General features: G+C 35.3%; 1 protein-coding gene across 4 annotated transcripts in view; it reads left to right on the forward strand.

The window, feature by feature from the left end:
• The window catches only part of PHTF2 (putative homeodomain transcription factor 2), a 142,920-nt gene that overhangs the window by 27,599 nt on the left and 94,575 nt on the right, over window positions 1–20,746 (forward strand). For all 4 annotated transcript variants that reach the window (XM_024738099.1, XM_024738102.1, XM_024738101.1 and 1 more), the window contains exon 2: window positions 2,789–2,868. In XM_024738099.1, coding sequence (XP_024593867.1) covers window positions 2,824–2,868 — 45 coding nt within the window. In that variant the 5' untranslated portion in view covers window positions 2,789–2,823. The remainder of the gene's footprint in view (window positions 1–2,788; window positions 2,869–20,746) is intronic.

The raw sequence follows: 20,746 nt of genomic DNA on the forward strand, positions 1-20,746 counted from the left end.
TGATAAAAGATACTATAAACCTGTATTCCTGGACCGTTAGAATTAAAGAAGTTGGAAAAGCTTTAGAAATAATCTTTATTATTCATGAAATCATTTGTTGATTTATTATTTCTTGTTGTTTGTACTCATGTGTCTGTGCTTTGTCAGATGTCTGATTCAGGAATCTGTCTTAGCATGCTGTAAAACCTGTTTTAAAAATAGATATGAGCCACTCCGTGTCACTGAAAGGTTGTTGACACAATGGAAAAACTGTTAAATGAGTATGTAGAGCAGAACTTACCATTACCTGAAGAAAGGTTGTGTTTCTTTTTTTTAAACAAAATTGATTGAAATTTTATGTCCGTAAATCCAAATGAATATAATTAAAATATTTAGAACATTTTATGTACCTAGTGTACTGTTAGAGTTGATTTTTGAAATTTATTTCTTAGTGTAGCTTGGTGTAAACCAAAGTATATAAAAAAACTTTGAGATTATTTTATTTGAACCAGGTACTGTTTTCCTCACTTCCACTGAAGCTTTTTCTTAAAAAAAAAAAAAAAATACTATTTATATGACCATATAAATATTCCCCAAATATATTAAATATCTTATATATTTAATAGATTAGGTGAATAAAAAATCCTTTCACATTTTCTATATGAAATGCATATTATTTACACCACTGGGGATTAGAAAGAGGATCTTTATATTGGTAGATAAGCTGGAATTTTTGTCAGTAAAGATTCAGTGAGATTAAAGGACAGTAAAGTGAAAAATTGATATTTTCATACTTTTTGTAGTTTGCATTTGGCAAGGTGGGGACAGGAGAGGGAGGAGAGTTATAACCAGTTTGGAAAACATAAACTATAGTCTTCACAGACAATTATAATGAAGGTGTAATGTTGTAATGAATAGTCTGCTGACCGAATCAAGGTAAAACCTCTAGGACAAAATGTGGTTTAAGTTAATGAATTACTCCCAAAGACCTCCAGGACAGAAAAACAAAAAATGGAAGATTTTAAGTCAGTAAGGACAAGCTTCCCCCCAGAACCCTGGTAAGAGAAATAAAGGTAGCCACATCTGACTGAGAAACTTCAGAGGAGGTGAACTTTGAAATCTCTAAATAATCCATGTGTATGGAGTGGGGAATTGACGTTGCAGTCTTAGGATAATCAGGTAACTATTTTTATTTTAACTGTCAACAAAAACTGATTGCACGTTTTTCTTCTCTAACCTGTTTGCCATGTTTAAAAAAGGAAATATAAATATTTCCCAGTTCCTGAATTGGGGAATTTTAAAATATAAAATTAATAAAATAATTATAATTGACCATCTATATGTACTAGACTTTGGTAAGCATTTATGTATATTGTCTTATTTATTAGTCACAAAAACTCTATAAGGGATAGATAGGTACAGTTACTCCTGTTTTATAAGTGAAAGAAACTAGATCATAGAGGTGAAGTGACTTCTTCAATATTGCATATTAGTTAGTGGAACCATTTGAATTCTCATCTTTTGACTCTATGCTCCTTCTCTTTCCATGATGCCAGGGAATTTATGAGGTTTTCAAAACATGGTTTACTTGAATTTGATCAGTTAAAGATGCAATCAGTATCTTAGGAAAGGTAATAAATAATCTGGTCTCTAACACTGTCAAAAATATATGCAGTTACAACATTGTAAATCAACTATATTTCAATAAAAGTTAAAAAAATACAGGCAGTAAGTAAATTCTGCCTTAAATTTTAGAAGTTGATCTGAATATTTGAACTTGCTGGTGATAATTGTCATTATATTTGAATCCTTATATGCTCCCAAGAATGGAGTATAAAGCCTCTGGTATTTTGTTTACTCTGGGCAAACTCTGTAGTGTTAGCATCTCGCCGGTTGCAGATCTGCATGTGCTAGGATTGGCTGAGCAGGGTGCTCTACTCTCAGAATTTTCTTGAGATCCTGTTTGGCCTTGGATGATCCTAATTTGTAATGAGTTCTGCAATGAATTGTGCGTTTGAACCTGTTTAAGCTCATCCTTAACACCTGCCAGAGATGCCCTCCATGCTGGTGTAGTATTAAGACTAGAAAAGTATTCCAGAGGTAACTGGAATCAGTCTGAAATTAATTTTCTCTAGGAGTAAGGAACCATTAAGTTTAGTATCCAGAAAGATGCTTATGAAGTAGTCTGTGGTAAATTTCTGAAGGTTAGCAAACTGTGATATCTGAGAAGTCCTTAATAGTAGCTATTCCTGTGTAATTAACTCTAATATTAGCTTAGTATTTAACATACATTAATTAGGTTTCTCTAGCTATTTGATTTTAGTTCAACTTTGTGTTTACTGAGCATCAGGGAAAATTAAATATGATTATAAATTTTGGAATCTCTATCAAGCCATCCTTTAGCAGCTGTAATTGATGCTAGTTCCTAGATAGAAGCTGAAGCACAACTGATCTGTTACTGAGTGAATGGATTGATTCCTATCATATGTGAATTTATAAATGAAAAATTTCCAGTATAACCTGGAAAATTCTGAAATTTATTTAAGACTTATTTTTTAAAAAACAATTCAACTATTTTGTAAGAAAATTTAAGTGTTATATTCATGTAGAAAGATCCTTTTCTTATGGCAACTGATTTTTGTTCACTTAAGGAAACCTGTTGCTAAAATAGTAATGAGGAAGGGTGTAATATAAGTATAGTCATACACCCCTGCTGTGCAAGTAACCAGAGTGCTATGTATACATGTTGTTCAGTCTCCTTTTAGAAGGTGGAAGTCAAGTCCTTTGTATGTTTTTCTCTCTTGCACAGCCTAAAATGACGAATGTGTGATCTCAGTGGAATAAATGGCGTCCAAAGTCACAGATGCTATAGTGTGGTATCAAAAGAAGGTAAGTTGATAGTCAAAGCTTTTAACCTTTTAAATGTTTTTGTTCTAAAAACACATGCTTTCTTTTAATACGATGGATTTATGTCAAGTATTACCGAAAATAAGAAAGGTGGTGCTTAGAAATATTTTTCTCTACTTTTTACTCCACATTATCAAAGCAGCTAGATTAATGATTTTCAGTTAAAATATAAACCAAATTTCCAGGATTATGAATACAGTTAGCATTTTATGAAAGCATTAAATTTTTTCTTGCATTTCTTTTGAAGAAAGCTAGGTTAACAGAGCAGTTATAATTTTATAACAAGGGAAACTATAGTTTAAGTCTATTTCTTGTAAGTCATAATTCAACAGCTGAATCTTTTCAGTAGAATAAACCTTTGGAGACTGTATTTTTCAAACTGAAATATTAAAATGTTTATTTTGATGTTGTAGGAAAAGTCGTCACAACTACTTAACTAGCTGTGTCATCCTACGTTTCAAAATAAGCTTTACCAGTGTAATGTTTTGTTTATAAAGTACAAATTCTGATGCCTTTTTTGAAGATAAAGTAAGCTGTTTATTCCTGAAGAGTGTTGTTTACACTCTTTAAAATGTATTGTTGTTTTATGTGGTATCTTAGATTTTTAGCTTATATAGTGAAGTATGTTTGTTTTCACATTTTAAAACGTTTTTGATGCCTTATTCATTAGGTTCCTATTAACAAAGATAATTATATATTTAAAGGTTTTCCTATGTATGGGAAAATCAGACAATTTTAAAATTTAGTTAAATTGTAAATAAGTGGTAAATTAGCACACTTTAAAGATTAGACATACCTAAGAATACAGTCTGTCTTTGGATGTGTCATTTCTTTTCTGGGTAGAACATACCACAGATATACAGTATCACATTTTTCTCGTAAAGTAATGAATTGGAAGTATTGATGTTGATCATACTATTAATTCAATCTTTTATGTTTTTATATTAGTGTCATCTTTACTTTTAAATTTCCAGTCAACTTAAAAGAAAGCTGAATTAAAGAAAACTAATTTTTTTTCCTACATAGATCTTTGAAAGCTTTTCTCTTAATTTCTACTTATGGGAGTTAGTAATATTTATTAAACATTTTATCTATCGGACTTTTTAGGTTTAAAAATTTCAAACTTCACTGAAGATCATTTGTAGGATGCGTTAGGTTAATTGACCTTTCTTGAGATTGGAGAGTTTCAAATATTATACTCACATTCAGTTTTAGCACAGTTACAGCCTTCTTATCTGCGGGTCATCTATCTAGCAGCTTTGGTTATGTGCAACCAAAAAATTCTCCGGAGCAACCCTAACAGATAAAACAAATTATATCTAGCAAATATAATCACATATTATGTTAGAGAGTCACCAGAACCATTAACCAGATTTGATTTGCTCTATTGTTTTCTTTTGATTTTAAATTTAATTTTCTTGAGAATACGTGTGAATACTTTGAAAGATTTAGTATTTCAAGACTTTTTGAAAACAAAAATAACAGCCCCTATTGGTACCCTTTCCTGTCCTTATCCAACCTCTGAGTTCTGCTCCCTGGAGGCAGTTGGTGTTTCAAAGTTCTGCTACTCTTCATCCTGGTAGGGAGTAGGGGAGGGTGGGTTGCAAATATAGGGTGTGAAGTTGGGGTTTTCATAATTACTTTTTGGGGAATACTGACATTTGTGGGTAGGAATTGGATACAAAATATCATGCAGTATTCTAAATTAGAGTTGGCAAACTTTTTCTGTAAAGGATCGGGTGGTAAGTGTTTTAGGCTTTGAGGGCCATAGGTCTCTGTGGAAACTACTCAACTCTGCTTTTACAGGACAAAAGCAGCCATAGACAATGTGTAAATGAATGAAATGAATGGCATGACTGTGTTTCAATAAAACTTAATTTACAGAAACCAGCAATACATTAGATTTGGTCCACAGGCCTTAGTTTGCATACCTGTGCTCTAAGATAGCCTCATAGAGCTATCGTAGGGCACCAAAAAGAACTGCCCTGCTAAAAATGGAATAATGCCCTGTTGAATAACACTGTTTAGTTTTTTTTTATGGTATTTACTTTTTTTTTTATACATACCTACTTTGCCCAAGTTATAAAGGTGCAAAAGAAATTAAGTCATACAACCAAAATCAGTGACCAGATACCCATATTTATACCATAACTTCCTCTCTGTTTTCCCTGCTAGTTCCATGCTAAAACGCCATGAGGGAACAAGAGGGAGAAAAAACTATGGAAAGTCTGGGTCTCTGAGGCAGCCTTCAAATTTAAGATGATTATTAGCCTCTGCCACAAAGCAATTAATTGTCACTAAATAGTTATACAGTTTAGCAATCTGAGTGGTAACTGTTATTTAGAATCTACTCAGTTGTCTCCAGAAAGTAGTGGGCAAGGGGCCCACATTATAGATGTTTTTTGTTGATTTTTGTCTGTATGATAAGGATTTAGCTTTTTTATGATTTCTTTCCAATCCCCCTACCGCATCCTCCCAGTGAGTAAAATTTTGGTTAAATCAGTATTCAAGGCTTATGTTTGTGTGTGCAGTATTTAGAGCAACATCATGTAGTATCTGTGATAATATTTCCTGTCTGTGCAACAGTTTTTATGTTTTCTTTGTTTTTCTAGTTCTTGAAAGTCTCTGACAGAACTGAACAACTTTTGTTGTAGTCAGTCACATTCAGGTATTCTACCAATTTCTTTTTTTCCTTTCTTGGGAATGACCCTCCTAGAACTCTGTGACCTCCTGCTCCATTCTTGGATGGATTGTTCTCAAGTCATGCCTCTCATCTGCCATCGTGGTATTTCCTTTTATCATCAGCCTGAGAGTTCCTTTCACTGCTCTTTGGTCATATAGATTTGTGTTCCTCTTAAATATAGGCTTGTAAAAAAAAAAAATCCTTTTCTTGCAGGAGGGACCCCTTCCAGGGCCTGAGAGTGGGCTCTTGTCCAACACTCGTAAATGAATTGTCTGAGGGGACACACGTGCTGACAAAGCAAGAGACTTTATTAAGGGGCACCCGGGTGGAGAGCAGGAGGGTAAGGGAACCCAGGAGGTCTGCTCTGCCATGTGGATTGCAGTCTCGGGTTTTATGGTGATGGGATTAGTTTCCGGGTTGTCTCTGGCCAATCATTCTGACTCAGGGTCCTTCCTGGCGGCGCACGCATCACTCAGCCAAGATGGATTCCAGTGAGGAGGATTCTGGGAGGTTGGTAGGACATATGGACTGGCATCTCCTATTGACCTTTCCCAAATTCTTCCAGTTGGTGGTGGCTTGTTAGTTCCATGTTCCTTACCAGGACCTCCTGTTGTAAAACAACTCATGCAGATGGTTATTGTGGTGCCTGGCCAGGGTGGGTGGTTTCAGTCAGTGTTTCCCCTAACAGTTATATAACATTTATTATGTGCCAGGCATTTTCTAGATGCTTTACATATATTAACTAATTTAACATAGGTAAATGAATGAAATGAGACAGAGGGTCTGTTTCCTGTCTCTGGACATTAGTGGGTGAAGCTCTGTCGCCTGAAGCTGTTGTAATGAACTTGCTCCCCAGAAGGGAGCTTGACAGCTGGCCAAGTCTGGCAGAGTTGAAAGATGGAAAGGTCCTGAGTTTTTAAGGATTTTTTGAGCCATGGAATTAATTAACTCTGGAATTGTCTTATCTTGGGACTTCTTACTGTATGAGATAATAAATCCCCTTATTTTTTCAGTCACTTGAAGTTTAATTTTATTTCCTTGCAGCTGAAGGCATGCTAAGTGATAACCAAGAAATGCTTTCTGATGGCATGTGGTTTCCTGTATAGTGCTCTTTTGCCTCTGAATGCTTATAATAGTAGATGTAAAATTAAGATCTACCAAATAGAAGTACTGAGCCTCAGACAAATGGGTTTATCACATTTTGTCTTTTAAGCTTTTTTTTTCCTTGAACCATATTCTCATAGGTACCATTAAATCTTTAATGTAATTTTAGACTACTGTGCCTTATAGTATGATATGGTTGAAAGAGCACTTGTATTCGATTTTGTGACATTTATCAGCTTGTAATATTGAATGTGTTAATCTCTCTGAGCCTCAGTTCCTTCTTTTGTAATCTGAGGATGGTAGTGCTTCCTCTCTGTGCCTCACAAGGTTATGAAGGAGTGAATCAACTTTAAATATAGTTTTTTAAAAGGTTTTTAAATTGGTTTATGAATTGTTGAATAAATATGAAGTATCACTCTTAAAAAGAATACTAGTAATGCATCTTATGACTTGGAATTTAGTAGATGAGACATTGGAGTGGTGGTCAGTACTCTGCAGTTTCTTTAATGACCAGCAGGAGTATGTGCTGCACATACTTCTTCCATCTGACCAAAGAGGTGGGTATGTGACTAAGACCAGACCAGAAATGGTACCTCATTCCCTTGGCCACAGTGTTGGGTTCAGGTAAATCTGACGACCCAAACTGTCCTGCTATAGTTTTTTGTTTTTGTTTTGTTTTGTTTTGTTTTTAATTAGAGCTGCTGGAAAAGACTCTTTTGCTTCTTTCATTTAGGAACTTTCATTTAGAAGGATGAAAGTCTAAGCATGTTACCACAACATGGAAAAAGTTTTAGAAGAAGAGAATGAGAGAGCACAGAGAGTCGTCAGGAATAGGGAAAAAGCAGACAGCCACAGGCCAGCAGGTGCTCTTGTCCCTGGATTCATTCCACCCTGAGATTAGCTTCACCCCTGACCTTTGAGTTGTTTAGCCAATAAATTTTCCTTTTTAAAAAAAAAAAAAGAAAAAATTATTTATTTATTTTTGGCTGCATTGGGTCTTCGTTGCTGCGTGTGGGCTTTCTCTAGTTGTGGCGAACAGGGGCTACTTTTCATTGTGGTGCATGGGCTTCTCATTGCGGTGGTTTCTCTTGGCACAGGGGCTTCAGTAGTTGTGGCTCGCGGGCTCTAGAGCGCAGGCTCAGGAGCTGTGGCACACGGGCTTAGTTGCTCCGCGGCATGTGGGATCTTCACAGACCAGGGCTCGAACCCGTGTCCCCTGAATTGGCAGGCGGATTCTTAACCAGTGCGCCACCAGGGAAGTCCTTAAACTTCCCCTTCTTGTTGAAGATAGTTTGAATTGGACTTATACTTGTAAAAGAGTGTCCCGACTAATGCATAGAGAATATATGTTTTATTGTGGTATATAATATATACACAAAACCACACAGATTATTATTTATTATATATAATATATTTACATATTTACACATATATTTACAAACTGACCAACTGCTTGTGTTCAGAACTGTTTGTATCCTGTTTATAAAATAGGACTCAGATCGAGAAACAGAATGTTACCGGCTTTACAAAACCTTCAGGCTCCCTTTTAGTCACAGCCTGACCCCTTTGAGAGTGACCACTGTAGGAGACAGTATATCTTCATGGTAACAAGAACATAGGTTTTGGGGTTGGAAAGCAGAGATTTGAATCCTTGTTCTTGAAAGCCTGTATAATTCTGGACAGATTGTGTCTCTGAATTTCACTTTCTTCATATATATAAACACTGACTTTTATATTTTAAATGATGATGATACATGCAAAGTGTTAGCAAAGTGCTCTACACAGGGTAAGCCTTCAATAAATGAGAGTTATTTCTATTATTATTATCTCATATTCATACACTTATCAGAGGAATTTTTCCCCAGACTTATCAGTGCTTTATTTCATGGATTCTAAAAATTCTCATGAGGCTAAAAAGATTCTTACTTGTAAAGGAGAAACCTAAAATGTCAGTCTTCAATCTCATACACTTATCAGAGGAATTTTTCCCCAGACTTATCAGAGTGCTTTATTTCATGGATTCTAAAAATTCTCATGAGGCTAAAAAGATTCTTACTTGTAAAGGAGAAACCTAAAATGTCAGTCTTCTAATACCCATCCAATATTAGAACAGTAAGTATTTAGTTGATATTTGTCTAACACTTGTACAGCAGAGATATGATTAAGTATAATTTATAAGCCTTAACTTTCTTTGCTTCAATCAATGCTCATGTTTTCCACCATTTCCTTTTCAATGTCACTTACTTGCCAAAAATAAGTCTTTTCCTAGCGTAAATACATTGGTTAGTTTAGTTACTGAAATATGTACCTTTTCACCTAAGATTTTTCTCCTGCGTTTTGGTCATGAAGTTCTTAAAATTTTCCACCCTCACGCTCTCTCCAGTTTGGGTATTTCTAAAATAAATAATTTGAGTTTGAATTTTATTTACAAGGAAGAAAGAAACTATGCTATGCAGTAGTCAAGATGGTTTGACTTTAGAGATCATCTAGTTCCTGTTAAACATTTTGCTTTACAGATGAGAAACCTGATGCCTGTAGATCTAATAACTTGATCATAGTCATGAATTAATGATAAAACCAAAACTCAGATCTGCTGACTTTCAGGCCACTCTTTTCTCCTGTACTAAAGTTGCTTTGAAAAACACACTGAAGAAACTTTTATAAAATTCATTTGTTTAATTTGAAAGGTTTTTTTTTGACTGTTTAAAAGAGCTCTTCATTTAATCTGTAGATAAACCTTAATGAAGAATGTTTATGTTCCCATATTCCTCTTTCAGCTTCTGCAACTAGGTGCAGAACTTTCTGACAGCCTCAGTTGTCTCATCAGTATAAGAATATATATAGTACTAGTATGTACAGTATAAGATTGCAGATGCTTTCCAAAGCGCTTACCAAAGATTAGTACTTTAGCACAGTCTAAAGTACTATCTGGATAAATGGTTCATTTCTTCCTCTGCACAGTTTTTCCTAATTCTACATAGGGAAGATGAACAGTATAACTTCTGTAGGCATACCTGTAGTCACTCTCAGTAGCAATTTTGGCTACCTGGATTCTTGCAATTACAGCAAACCTTTTCTTGCCCAATGACGATAGTGGTCCAGGTCCCTCAGATTCTAATTCTGGGGAATCTGGACTGAGCACCCAGGAGCAAGTTATCTTAACTTTTTCTCCATATTAATTTTACCTTATATAGGTAAGTGGAAGGAAGCTAAACAGTTTAATGTGTTTGATTTTGAATAACTTAAATGTTTTATGATCTCATTTTTTATTTCACATGATTGAATGAGCAGCAATAATATGTTAGGTATTTTCTAAAATACAAATGTAACCAAGATATGTTAATACTCTTGGCATTAATTTAAATTGCTTTAAAAATATGATACAGCTTTTCATGCTATTTATAGTAAACTGTTAGAAATATGTAAACAAGGAAGGTACTGTAGTCTTGATTCCTAATATGTATGCATCATTTAGTTGGGGTTATGTTTTAGAATAATAAACCAGAGTATATCTTATTATAAATATTAAAATAATGCAGTTAAGGCATATACCTTCTTTCCTTGTCTCATGCTGCGTTATTAAGGAAAGGGAAGCATTAGGTAATTCATCAAAATGACATAATAGCTAACATTTTGAGCTCTTATATGTCTGTTACTGTTGTTAGCTCAATATGTATTAGCACACTTAATCTTTACGGTTACCCTGTGGTTACTAATAATATTACCTATTTTAGATATTTTTAGAGCTGAGTAGATTGTACTTCAGGAAGAGTTTTGTATATTCTCCTTTCCTTTTTTTTGTGTTGAGAAATCAATATTTTATTTATTTATTATTGGCATATAGTTGCTTTACAGTGTAGTGTTAGTTTCTGCTGTACATCAAAGTGAATCAGTTATATGTATATATATATATCCCCTCTTTTTTAGATTTCCTTCCCATTTAGGTCACCACAGAGCACTGAGTAGAGTTCCCTGTGCTATACAGTAGGTTCTCTTTAGTTATCTGTTTTATGCATAGTAGTGTATATATGCCAATCCCAGTCTCCCAATTCATTCCTCCCCTTCCCCCCTTGGTATCCATAAGTTTGTTCTCTACATCTGTGTCTCTTTTTCTGCTTTGCAAATAAGTTCATCTGTACGATTTTTCTAGATTCCACATATAAGCGATATTATACGATATTTGTTTTTCTCTTTCTGACTTCACTCTGTATGACAGTCTCTAGGTCTATCCACATCTCAGCAAATGGCACTATTTCGTTCCTTTTTATGGCCGAGTAATATTCCGTTGTATATATGTACCACATCTTCTTTATCCATTCCTCTGTTGATGGACATTTAGGTTGCTTCCAGTCCTGGCTATTGTAAATAGTGCTGCAATGAACATTGGGGTGCATGTGTCTTCTTGAATTATGGTTTTCTCCAGGTATATGCCCAGGTCTGGGATTGCTGGGTCATATGGTAGTTCTATTTTTAGTTTTTTGAGGAGCCTCCATACTGTTTTTCATAGTGGCTGTACCAATTTACATTCCCACCAACAGTGTAGGAGGAAATCCTCTCCAGCATTCATTTTTTGTAGATTTTTTGACGATGGCCATTCTGACTGGTGTGAGGTGATACTTCATTGTTGTTTTGATCTGCATTTCTCTAATAATTAGTGATGTTGAGCATCTTTTCATGTCCCTCTTGGCCATCTGTATGTCTTGTTTGGAGAAATGTCTTCCACCCAGTTTTTGATTGAGTTGTTTGTTTTTTTTGATATTGAGCTGCATGAGGTGTTTGTATATTTTGGAGATTAATCCCTTGTCCTTTGCTTCATTTGCAAATATTTTCTCCCATTTTGAGGGTTGTCTTTTCATCTTGCTTACGGTTTCCTTTGCTGTGCAAAAGCTTTTAAGTTAATTAGGTCTCATTTGTTTATTTTTGTTTTTATTTTCATTACTCTAGGAGGTGGGTCAAAAAAGGTCTTGCTGCGATTTATGTCAAAGAGTGTTCTGCTTATGTTTTCCTCTAAGAGTTTTATAGAGTTTGGCCTTATATTTAGGTCTTTAATCCATTTTGAGTTTATTTTTGTGTGTGGTGTTAGGGAGTGTTCTAATTTCATTCTTTTACATGTAGCTGTCTAGTTTTCCCAGCACCACTTACTGAAGAGACTGTCTTTTCTCCATTGTATATTCTTGCCTCCTTTGTCACAGATTAGCTGACCATAGGTGCTTGGGCTCATTTGCTTTCTTAATAGGCCTGACAGCTTCCCAGCTGGCAAGGCAGCCATGGAGAGTCAGTAGAGACAGAAGTATCTGACAATGATTAGGGGCTAAATGCCACCCTTCCCAGGTACTTCTTAGTGATCAGAGCCAAGGCAAAAGAATATAGGGTGGTTTTTGTGTAAGGATGTGAATTAAATTACTGATGGGTAAGGCCTCATTTGTGGAGCCAGTCCATCTGGTTTTGAATTGCTGTATTCTGCTACTTACTGTTAAAATTTGTACAACCTAAATTTTTGTAACTATAAAATAGGGATAGCAATAATCTCTACTTCATAAAATTGTGAGGATTTATTAAGTTAGTACATGGAAAGTGTGTCTGGCATTTGATAAATAATATCAAATGCTGTTTCTTGTTATTATTATTAACAGCATTAACTGCCTCAACTGGCACTTAATATCTTTTAGTAACCAGGGGTGGGGCCTTCCATCCATGTTAGGGTCCCAGTCAGTTCATGCTACAGTGTAGGTGTTATTTTAAAGACAGATACCTCTTATGGACATCTTGCGTGATGTAAAAGGTTTTTTTAATGAATATGACCCAATGCCAACACTTTTTTCACTTTTACTTTCAAGTTTCCCATAATTTTCATACATGTATTATTTTTCAAACAATACTCCTGATACTGATGTTATTATTACATGATTTCCTGAGTGGAAGGATTGGGGGAGAGATTTCTAGAAAATGGGAAATTTAATAATTTCAAACAAGTTACATATACATATTTTCAGAGGAATCCTAAAATTCCAAATAATATAAATTTAGCAGTTATTTGTACAGCATAGACAATTTCTTTATATTAACATTTTCTTAGTTGCAGTGAACTATAATTTTCACTACATAATGTTTTGATATCTCAAATCCTTTGGGAAGTAAATCCTATAAATATTCAAGTTAATATTAGGGCAATATTAAAATTAATAATCTAGAATATACACACACACACACACAAAGCAGAAGCAGTCTTCTAGATACAGGGATGGAAAGCCTGCTAGGAGTCAAAACTTAATGGAAAATTCTTTTCATTCCAAATTCTGACTATATATATATATATTTTCCTTTAAATGCTTGTCATGTTATTTTATTTAAAGAAATTTTACAAAAACATAGCTATTCCATTTTTACAAAAGAGCTTTATTGACATGTAACTTAAAAGTGATAAAATTCACTTGTTTTAAGTGTACAATTCAATAATTCTTACTAAATTTATGGTATTATACAACCATCACCACAGTCTAATTTCAGAAGATTTCTATCAAAAGAAATGTATTGCTCATTTGTAGTCACTCCTCCTTCCCATCCCCACCACCATGAATCCACTGATCTACTTTCTGTATCTTATAGATTTGCCTTTTCTGCCATTAGTGTCTTTTGTGTCTGGCTTCTTTACTTAACGTGCTGTTTCTGAGTTTCACTCCTGTTGTAGCATGTGTGAGTACTCCATTCCTTTTTATTGCTGAGTAGAATCCCATTGTATAGGTGTACCAGATTTTGTTTATTCACAGTTGATGGACATTTGGATTGTTTCCACTTTTTGACTATTATGAATGGTGCAGGTATAAACATTCATGTACATACCTTCATATGGACATACATTTTCATTTATCTTGGGATAATAACTAGGAGTGGACCTACCAGGTCATAACTGCCAAACTGTTTTCCAAAGCGACTGCTTCATTTTACATTCCCACAAGCATTATATGAGGATTTTAGTTTCTCCACATCCTTGCCCAAACCTGTTATTGTCTGTCTTTTTTTTTTTTTGGCCGTGCCGTGCGGCATGTGGGATCTTAATTCCCTGAATGGGATCGAACCTGTGCTCCAGCAGTGGGAGCGTGGAGTCTTAACCACTGGACCTCCAGGGAAGTCCCATGTCTTTTTTAATTATAGACATTTTAGTGGTTGTGAAGTGCCATCTCTTGGTGGTTTAATTTACATAGTCATTTCTTTTAATTGATTATTTTGGTATTATTATTTTAATCTACAGTTTGATACAGTAAAAAATCTATGGAATTATCCTATTCATGTGTTCCTTTGGTTTTACTAGACTGATGAAACCCTGTTCAGGGAATTTACAAGGTTGGCAGAACCTTTAAACCTAAAACAAGTTGTGTTTAGGGGGTAAATCATGCCCCATACCTCTTATAAAGTAGTTAAACAGTTCAGTTGAGAAGATATTTTAAATATATACATTTATGTTTCTTTTTTTTTTTCCTCACGCTACGCGAAGTGTGTTGGTGTGGGATCTTTTCTCTTCCAGGTTTGCGTTAAGTCTTACATGCAAAGAAAGCAATAAAATTGGACTTTTAAAAACTACAATCATGAATACAAAGGAAAAGTGATAGCTATTCTTGGGAATGTGATTGATTAGAAACAAATCTTGGGACTTCCCTGGTGGTCCAGTGGGTAAGACTCCACGCTCCCAGTGCAGGGGGCCCGGGTTTGATCCCTGGTCAGGAAACTAGATCCTGTGTGCATGCCGCAACTAAGAGCCCGTATGCCACAACTAAGAAGTCCATATTCCGCAACTAAGATTCCACATGCCACAACTGGGACCCGGCGGGGCCAAAATAAATAAATTGATAATAATAAATATATAAGTGGAATGAATGAATGAATAAATAAATATTAGAAAACCTAAATCTTGGCAAGTCAAAGAATGGATATATCTGAAATAGGTGGTATGTTTACTTAATTCTTATCTAAACAAGTAATTTGAAATGGGTTTGCTACTAAGAGATAGTAGTTTCCACAGATCGCTATTATTTTGAGAAAAGAAAATAAAGATTTATCTTGGAAGGTAGCACTGTGTAATGGAACGCCAGCCTATGGGTATCTGTATCTGTAGATGGGATCCAAACTGTATCTTAAAAGCTGTCTGACATGGGCAAGTTATTTCAACCTCTGTGAGACTCAATTTCTTCATCTTCAAAATAGGGGTAAAAATGTTGACTTAAAAAAATTTTTTTTAATTGAAGTATAGTTGATTTACAATGTTGTGTGAATTTCTGTTGTACAGTGAAGTGATTCAGTTATATATATATTCTTTTTATATTCTTTTCCATTATGGTTTATCACAGGATATTGAACATAGTTTCCTGTGATATACAGTAGGTCCTTGTTGCTTATCCATTTTAAATGTCATAGTTTGCATCTACTAACCCCAAACTCCCAGTCCATCCCTCCCTCATCCCCCCTCCCCATTGGTAACCATAAGTCTGAATGATTTTGAGAAAGTTCTCACACAGAGTCTGAGAGTTTTAAAAATAAACATTCCCTTTCACTTTGACACAATTTTAATTTGTACCACATACAGATATTCTTGAGTCTTAATAACTTGAAAATCAACCAGGAGAAAAAAACAAAAAGCAGGGCCCCTGTGGTCAGACATGCTATGTTTGAGTCTGGTTCTTTGATTTGCTGTCTTATGACTTTGGGCAAATTATTGAACTTTTCTATGTCTGTTTAATTTTCTTTAAAAAATGAGGATTAAATGATATTGTATAAGTAAAATAATTGGCCCAAGGCTTCCTATTTCATGGTTGTTGAACTAGTTGAATAATAATAGCAGGTGACATTCATTGAATGCTTACTATGTGCTACATACTGTCCTAAGTATGTTACCTGCATTTAATTATCACAACAACCTTATAAAATAGGCATTACTGCCATTATCCTGAATTTGTAACTGAGGAAACTAAGATTCAGAGAAGTCTAGTGGTTTCCCCACAGTCACGTAGAGAATGCGTGATGGAGCCAGAATTTAAACCCAGTTGGAATAGGCTACAGAATCTGCACTCCCTTAACTGAGAGTGATTCTGCTCCTAACATGATACCCAAATCTGGCCTATTTCTTCTGCCACTTTTCTTTCCCTTTGCTGTGGGCTTTCAGGTGGTTGTGGGTGGTGGCATTAAATATGTCCTGTGTGTCTTGTCTCCTGCTTGGACTGTAATCCATGACAGAGCAACAATTGCTCAATAAGTGGAGCAGCAGTTACGCAGTTACTGTTTATTCATACAACTCTCATTTTAGCTTAAATGTATTTGCTTAGTCTATTGGAAGTCTTGTACGTATCCTGACTAGCTTGGTTTTGGTCCTTGTTATTTAAGTAAGTTAATTTTTATAAATGCATGTTTGGCTAGGAGAATTATGATCTGTGTTGTCGCTGAATGCCTTGTCTTGGACGAGGTGAGAAGATGAAGTTTTTTTGGGGGGGAGGAAGTTTTTTTCCTTAAGCTTCATGTATAAAATATGTGCAGCACTGTTAGTGGTAAAGTGAAGACAAAGTAGAATTTATATTTGGCCTTTCACTGTATTTTGATGATTTAGAAGCTAAAGAAATGAATCCTTATTTTTTTTAAATTAAGCTGTTTAAGTAATGAATAGCTTTTAAAAAGTATTTTAAATAGTTTAATAATTTCCATTCTAATTGTTGAAATAACATTTATTGGAAAATTCTAATAATTATTAATTGCATAATGTTAAATTTTATAGTTTTGGCTGTAAAAGCTTTAACACCTGGGAATTAATGTTATAGGATTGTTAAATAGAACTCTAGTATTCACCCTGAGTAATGTGTTTTTGACCCTCTGATTGATAAAGTAAGGCATATTTGAATTATTTTCCTATGATTAATAATAGCACCTAATAATGTTTTTGTCCTCACTAGCAGGATCTTCTCACAATTCATGATGCAAGGTTAGGTTAAGTAGAAAAGTAGCAGTTAAATTATCTTTGCCAAGATGACTTCTTGGGAAAAGTTTTTAATTGGACAGTACCTTGATTAATAAATTCACTGAGAACACACTGCCATATACTAGCAAGTTGGAAAATAAACAATCTTCATAAATTATGCAGAGTGGTGTTGGTTTGCATTAACAGCAATGTTCTCGTTAAAGTTAGGCCAGGAAAAAACACCACTGTGTTCTGCTTCTACTTTTCACTACACACGTCAACTGTGCCAACAGCAGACAGCCAAGACCTGGGAAGGAAAGACAAACCAGGACTATGTTGGGCCCGTCAGAATTTCTAGAAACTTCTCTGTTGTATTAATTTTATTCACCTCTATTAGTCATCCATCTCTGTTTCTCCTGTTCACCTCACATTGGAATGGAAAGAGAATTTGGCTCAGTTTGAGTCACCTGTCTAGCCTGGGATCACTGTGGAGGAGGGGTGTGTATAGGATCAAATTACACAGGTATGGTCCTTTAAAGTCCTCCTCAGAGTATAGCAGGACTTCATTCCTTTATTCTTAGTGATTTAATGATTTTTCTTAAGTATAAATGAGAGGTGTTAAATCAACTACATACTTGCTTTTTAATCTTTAGGTTACAGATTACAGCTGCCAATTGAAGATGGGGGCTTGACACTTGGGGGCTATTGAGGACCCCTGATATTACACTGTATCACTAGCTCTAAGGGTTAATCTTTTTAATCTCTTGAGGACTAAAAGGGAATACCAAGAGAGCATTCAGGAGAGGTAGTCCATGGCTGCTTCCTTCTGCCATATGGCTAGCCCCTACTGGTTGCTACAGAGGCCAAAGAGCTGATGAGGGCCTTCTCTCCTTGGCTTCTTCCAGAACTTGGAGTTCTCCCAGTTCTACCACAGAGCTGTTTGCCAGGTTCCCTTCCTTCCATTCCCTCCCTTTCCTGTGTGAATCAGTTGAATTCATTCATCACCGCCTAATGCAACTTAAGTTACCCGTCTGCCGCAAGAGTCCTGTATGGAATGTTGTGGTTTTCTTGGGCACTTCAAATATTTTAGCATTTTGCCTCTTTAACTCATTTTTTCCCTTGATATTCTAGGACGTAGGTATCTATCTATCTGCCCTTTTATAGTACTAGAATTTCTGACAGTTTTGTTATTAAAATTTCTGTTATATACTCATAGGAAAAGCCTTATTTATTTTTATAATGAGACAAATTGATTTTGAGAAGTGGCAGTTGCTTTTCTAATGACTTGCCCCCTCTATCACAGTACTTTTCCATGAGAAAATGTATTCAAAACCACCTAGCCCAGTACCTAATATGTGATGCTACTCAGATGATATTAGCTTCCATTTCCTCTTGATTTTTTTAATGATGTGTCAATCATAGTTTAAAAGTAATACATGTCTACAATACGAAAAGTGGAAAATGCAGGTAAGTATAATAAAGTCACACAATTACCCTACTGTTAACATTGTGAATTTTCCCCAACAAAATTAGGATTATATTGTATTTAGGTTTTTATTTACTGTTTTCATGTAAAGGTACTTTCCCATGTCACTAAATACCCTTTTAAAACATAATTTTAAAGAGTATAATATTGTTATATAAATATGCCATAATTTATTTATTAAACCCTTCTCCTATTTACATATAGCGTTCATGTCATTGAACTAATAATCTCTTCTTTAATAGCTTTATAGATAGAGATTTTTGAGTAAACAGAGAGGAACATTTTCAGGCTTTTGAGACATCAGTCCTTATATATGTAACCAGTCTCCCATCTCAGCTGCCATACCATCCCATTCAAGCTCTTTATTCTAGACCTTCTTTGTCTTTCTTGGGCTCTGACACCCCACATGAGCATATCCTCCAAGTGGATGACCTCCTCGCCCTGCTGCTCTGGGTCACTCCCGCATGTGGTCACCCTACTTATCCTGCTTAGGCTGTGATTCCCCTAACCCCACAAGGTCCCCCTCTACACTCCACTTTGGCTGATACCCTGCCCTTGTCACCCCTATGTGTCAGACTCTCTGACACCCTGCTTTGGGTCCCCCATGACTCTGCCCCCTCTAATGGCTGTAGTACTGAATTGTTCGGGAGAAGCAGGGAGAGAGAAAGGAAGCTATACGGTTTGAAGACATACTGAAGGGCCTTGCCAAGTGCATAGCATCATGCTTGGCATATTGTAGGTATTTGGTGGCAGGGTGTATGTGTGTGTGTGTGTGTGTGTGTGTGTGTGTGTGTTTTTGTGTATCTAATTCTTCCCCTCCTGATCCTGGACTGTTGAGCCTTGGTGGTGAAAGAGAAAATACAAACATAACTCAGCTGACTCCCAGCTGACTGCTTCTAATACCAACTCAGCTGCATTTGCTCTTCCTGGAATCCCTACTCTAAGTCACTCTAGTTGGTACTGTATTATGTCTCCCCGAGTGGTTGTTTCTTACCTTCTTTATTGTCACCCATTTCCCAAACTCCCCAGCTTCCATATCTCAGGTAATGACTTTGCCTACTGTTTAAATGAGATTAAGACTATTTGACATGAATATGTTTAACTACATAATGACTTCAAAATGTTTCAGTATTTTTAGCTCTCTTTACCTTCTTTCTTGAAACTCTTTCCTTGTTTGCTATTTATTATAGATATATACTATATTGCTTTTATATACATAAATATATATAATGCTTTAATTATCATATATATTAATATACTATATAGTCTCTCCCTACCTAATTTTTCTAAGTCTTCTTACCTAACTTTGATACTTCTCCCCTCCAGTTGCATCTTTATCCTTCTTAACATTTTGTTCTTATTACGTTTTCTATTTCCCTAGATTATCAAATTGACCACATAATATCAAAACACCTAGTTTATGCTGCTGAGTTCCAAATTTTTTACCTTCCCAACTCTCTGAACTCAGACATAATTCCTAGCTGTCTCAGAGCTCCAACAGCTTTTCTCAAACCTGTTTTTTTATTCCATGTCATGGTTAATGATCCCCATGAAGCTCCAGGTACTTAAGCCAGAAATGGTCATCTTTATCTCTTTCCCATGTCCCCATACCCAGTAAGTTTCCTATTCTTGTACATTTTACCTCACAAATACTGCTCATTTTCAGACCAACTCTTGCTGATGTATAGTGCAATAGTCCTTATTTCATTCTGCTTTGAATTACAACTAACTGAACATTTTTTCTTTGGATTTACAATTTCTTAGAAGCAGATTCCACCACGATCATCTCTCTTTGTTGAATTAAAGAATACTCTTCTTTTTTTCTAAACTTGAATCAGTGTTTTACTGATTAAAACTGGCTTTCCTTAGGCAATAGGAACTTGGTCATGATTCATGATTTGATTATATGTATGTGGCCTGTAAAACACTCTTCTTAGGGTTAATGCAGGGAAGAGTGTGGTTTTAGATGATGCTTAGCCTGACACAATCTGTGGGAAGAGATTAAATGGCCTTAGCTGTTATTACTTTTAATGAATGGAATCTTCGCTAATTAACAAGATTTTAGTATCTGAGGATGTGTTTTCAAACTTTGATGTTTTGATCCAAATGCCAGAGGCCAGCTAGATATATAGTATTTTAAAATGGATTGAATTCCAGAAATCTGTTTTCTTCCTTTAAAAATTATATTCTCTACCCAAAAAGATCTTAATCTTTAAAAAGTTTTTTTTTTTATTTGCCTTCTACTTAAGCAGCTTTGCTTTTCTGTAGTAATACTTTTGGTTATGATATGATTCTGCTAATAATTGATAGCAGAAGAAATAAATGACAGTTGAAGCAAAGAGATTACAAAGAAACCTCTTTGCTTATAATTATTCATATTTTTTCCATGACTTACACTTCTTTCCCCAGTTAGGATACAGGTATCCCCGGCTTTTTGAAAATTTGTTTCACACCACTTTGCTTTTACAAAAAGCCTACGTTGGTACCTGTTTTTGCTAGCAGAAAAAAATCCAAAGAGGATTTTTGCTTTTATGAAAAAAGGTGAAAAGTGAAAATAGCCTTCAGCGTTCGTTTTGCAGTGAGTGAGCTGTTCAAGCAACAGCAAGCACCCCAAGCAGCAAGAGTGGCACCGCCAAGCTGCTTCCCTAGG

The sequence above is a fragment of the Neophocaena asiaeorientalis genome, unplaced genomic scaffold (genome assembly GCF_003031525.2).
Source record: "Neophocaena asiaeorientalis asiaeorientalis breed wild unplaced genomic scaffold, Neophocaena_asiaeorientalis_V1.1 scaffold170, whole genome shotgun sequence".
NCBI classification, from domain to species: Eukaryota; Metazoa; Chordata; class Mammalia; order Artiodactyla; family Phocoenidae; genus Neophocaena; species Neophocaena asiaeorientalis.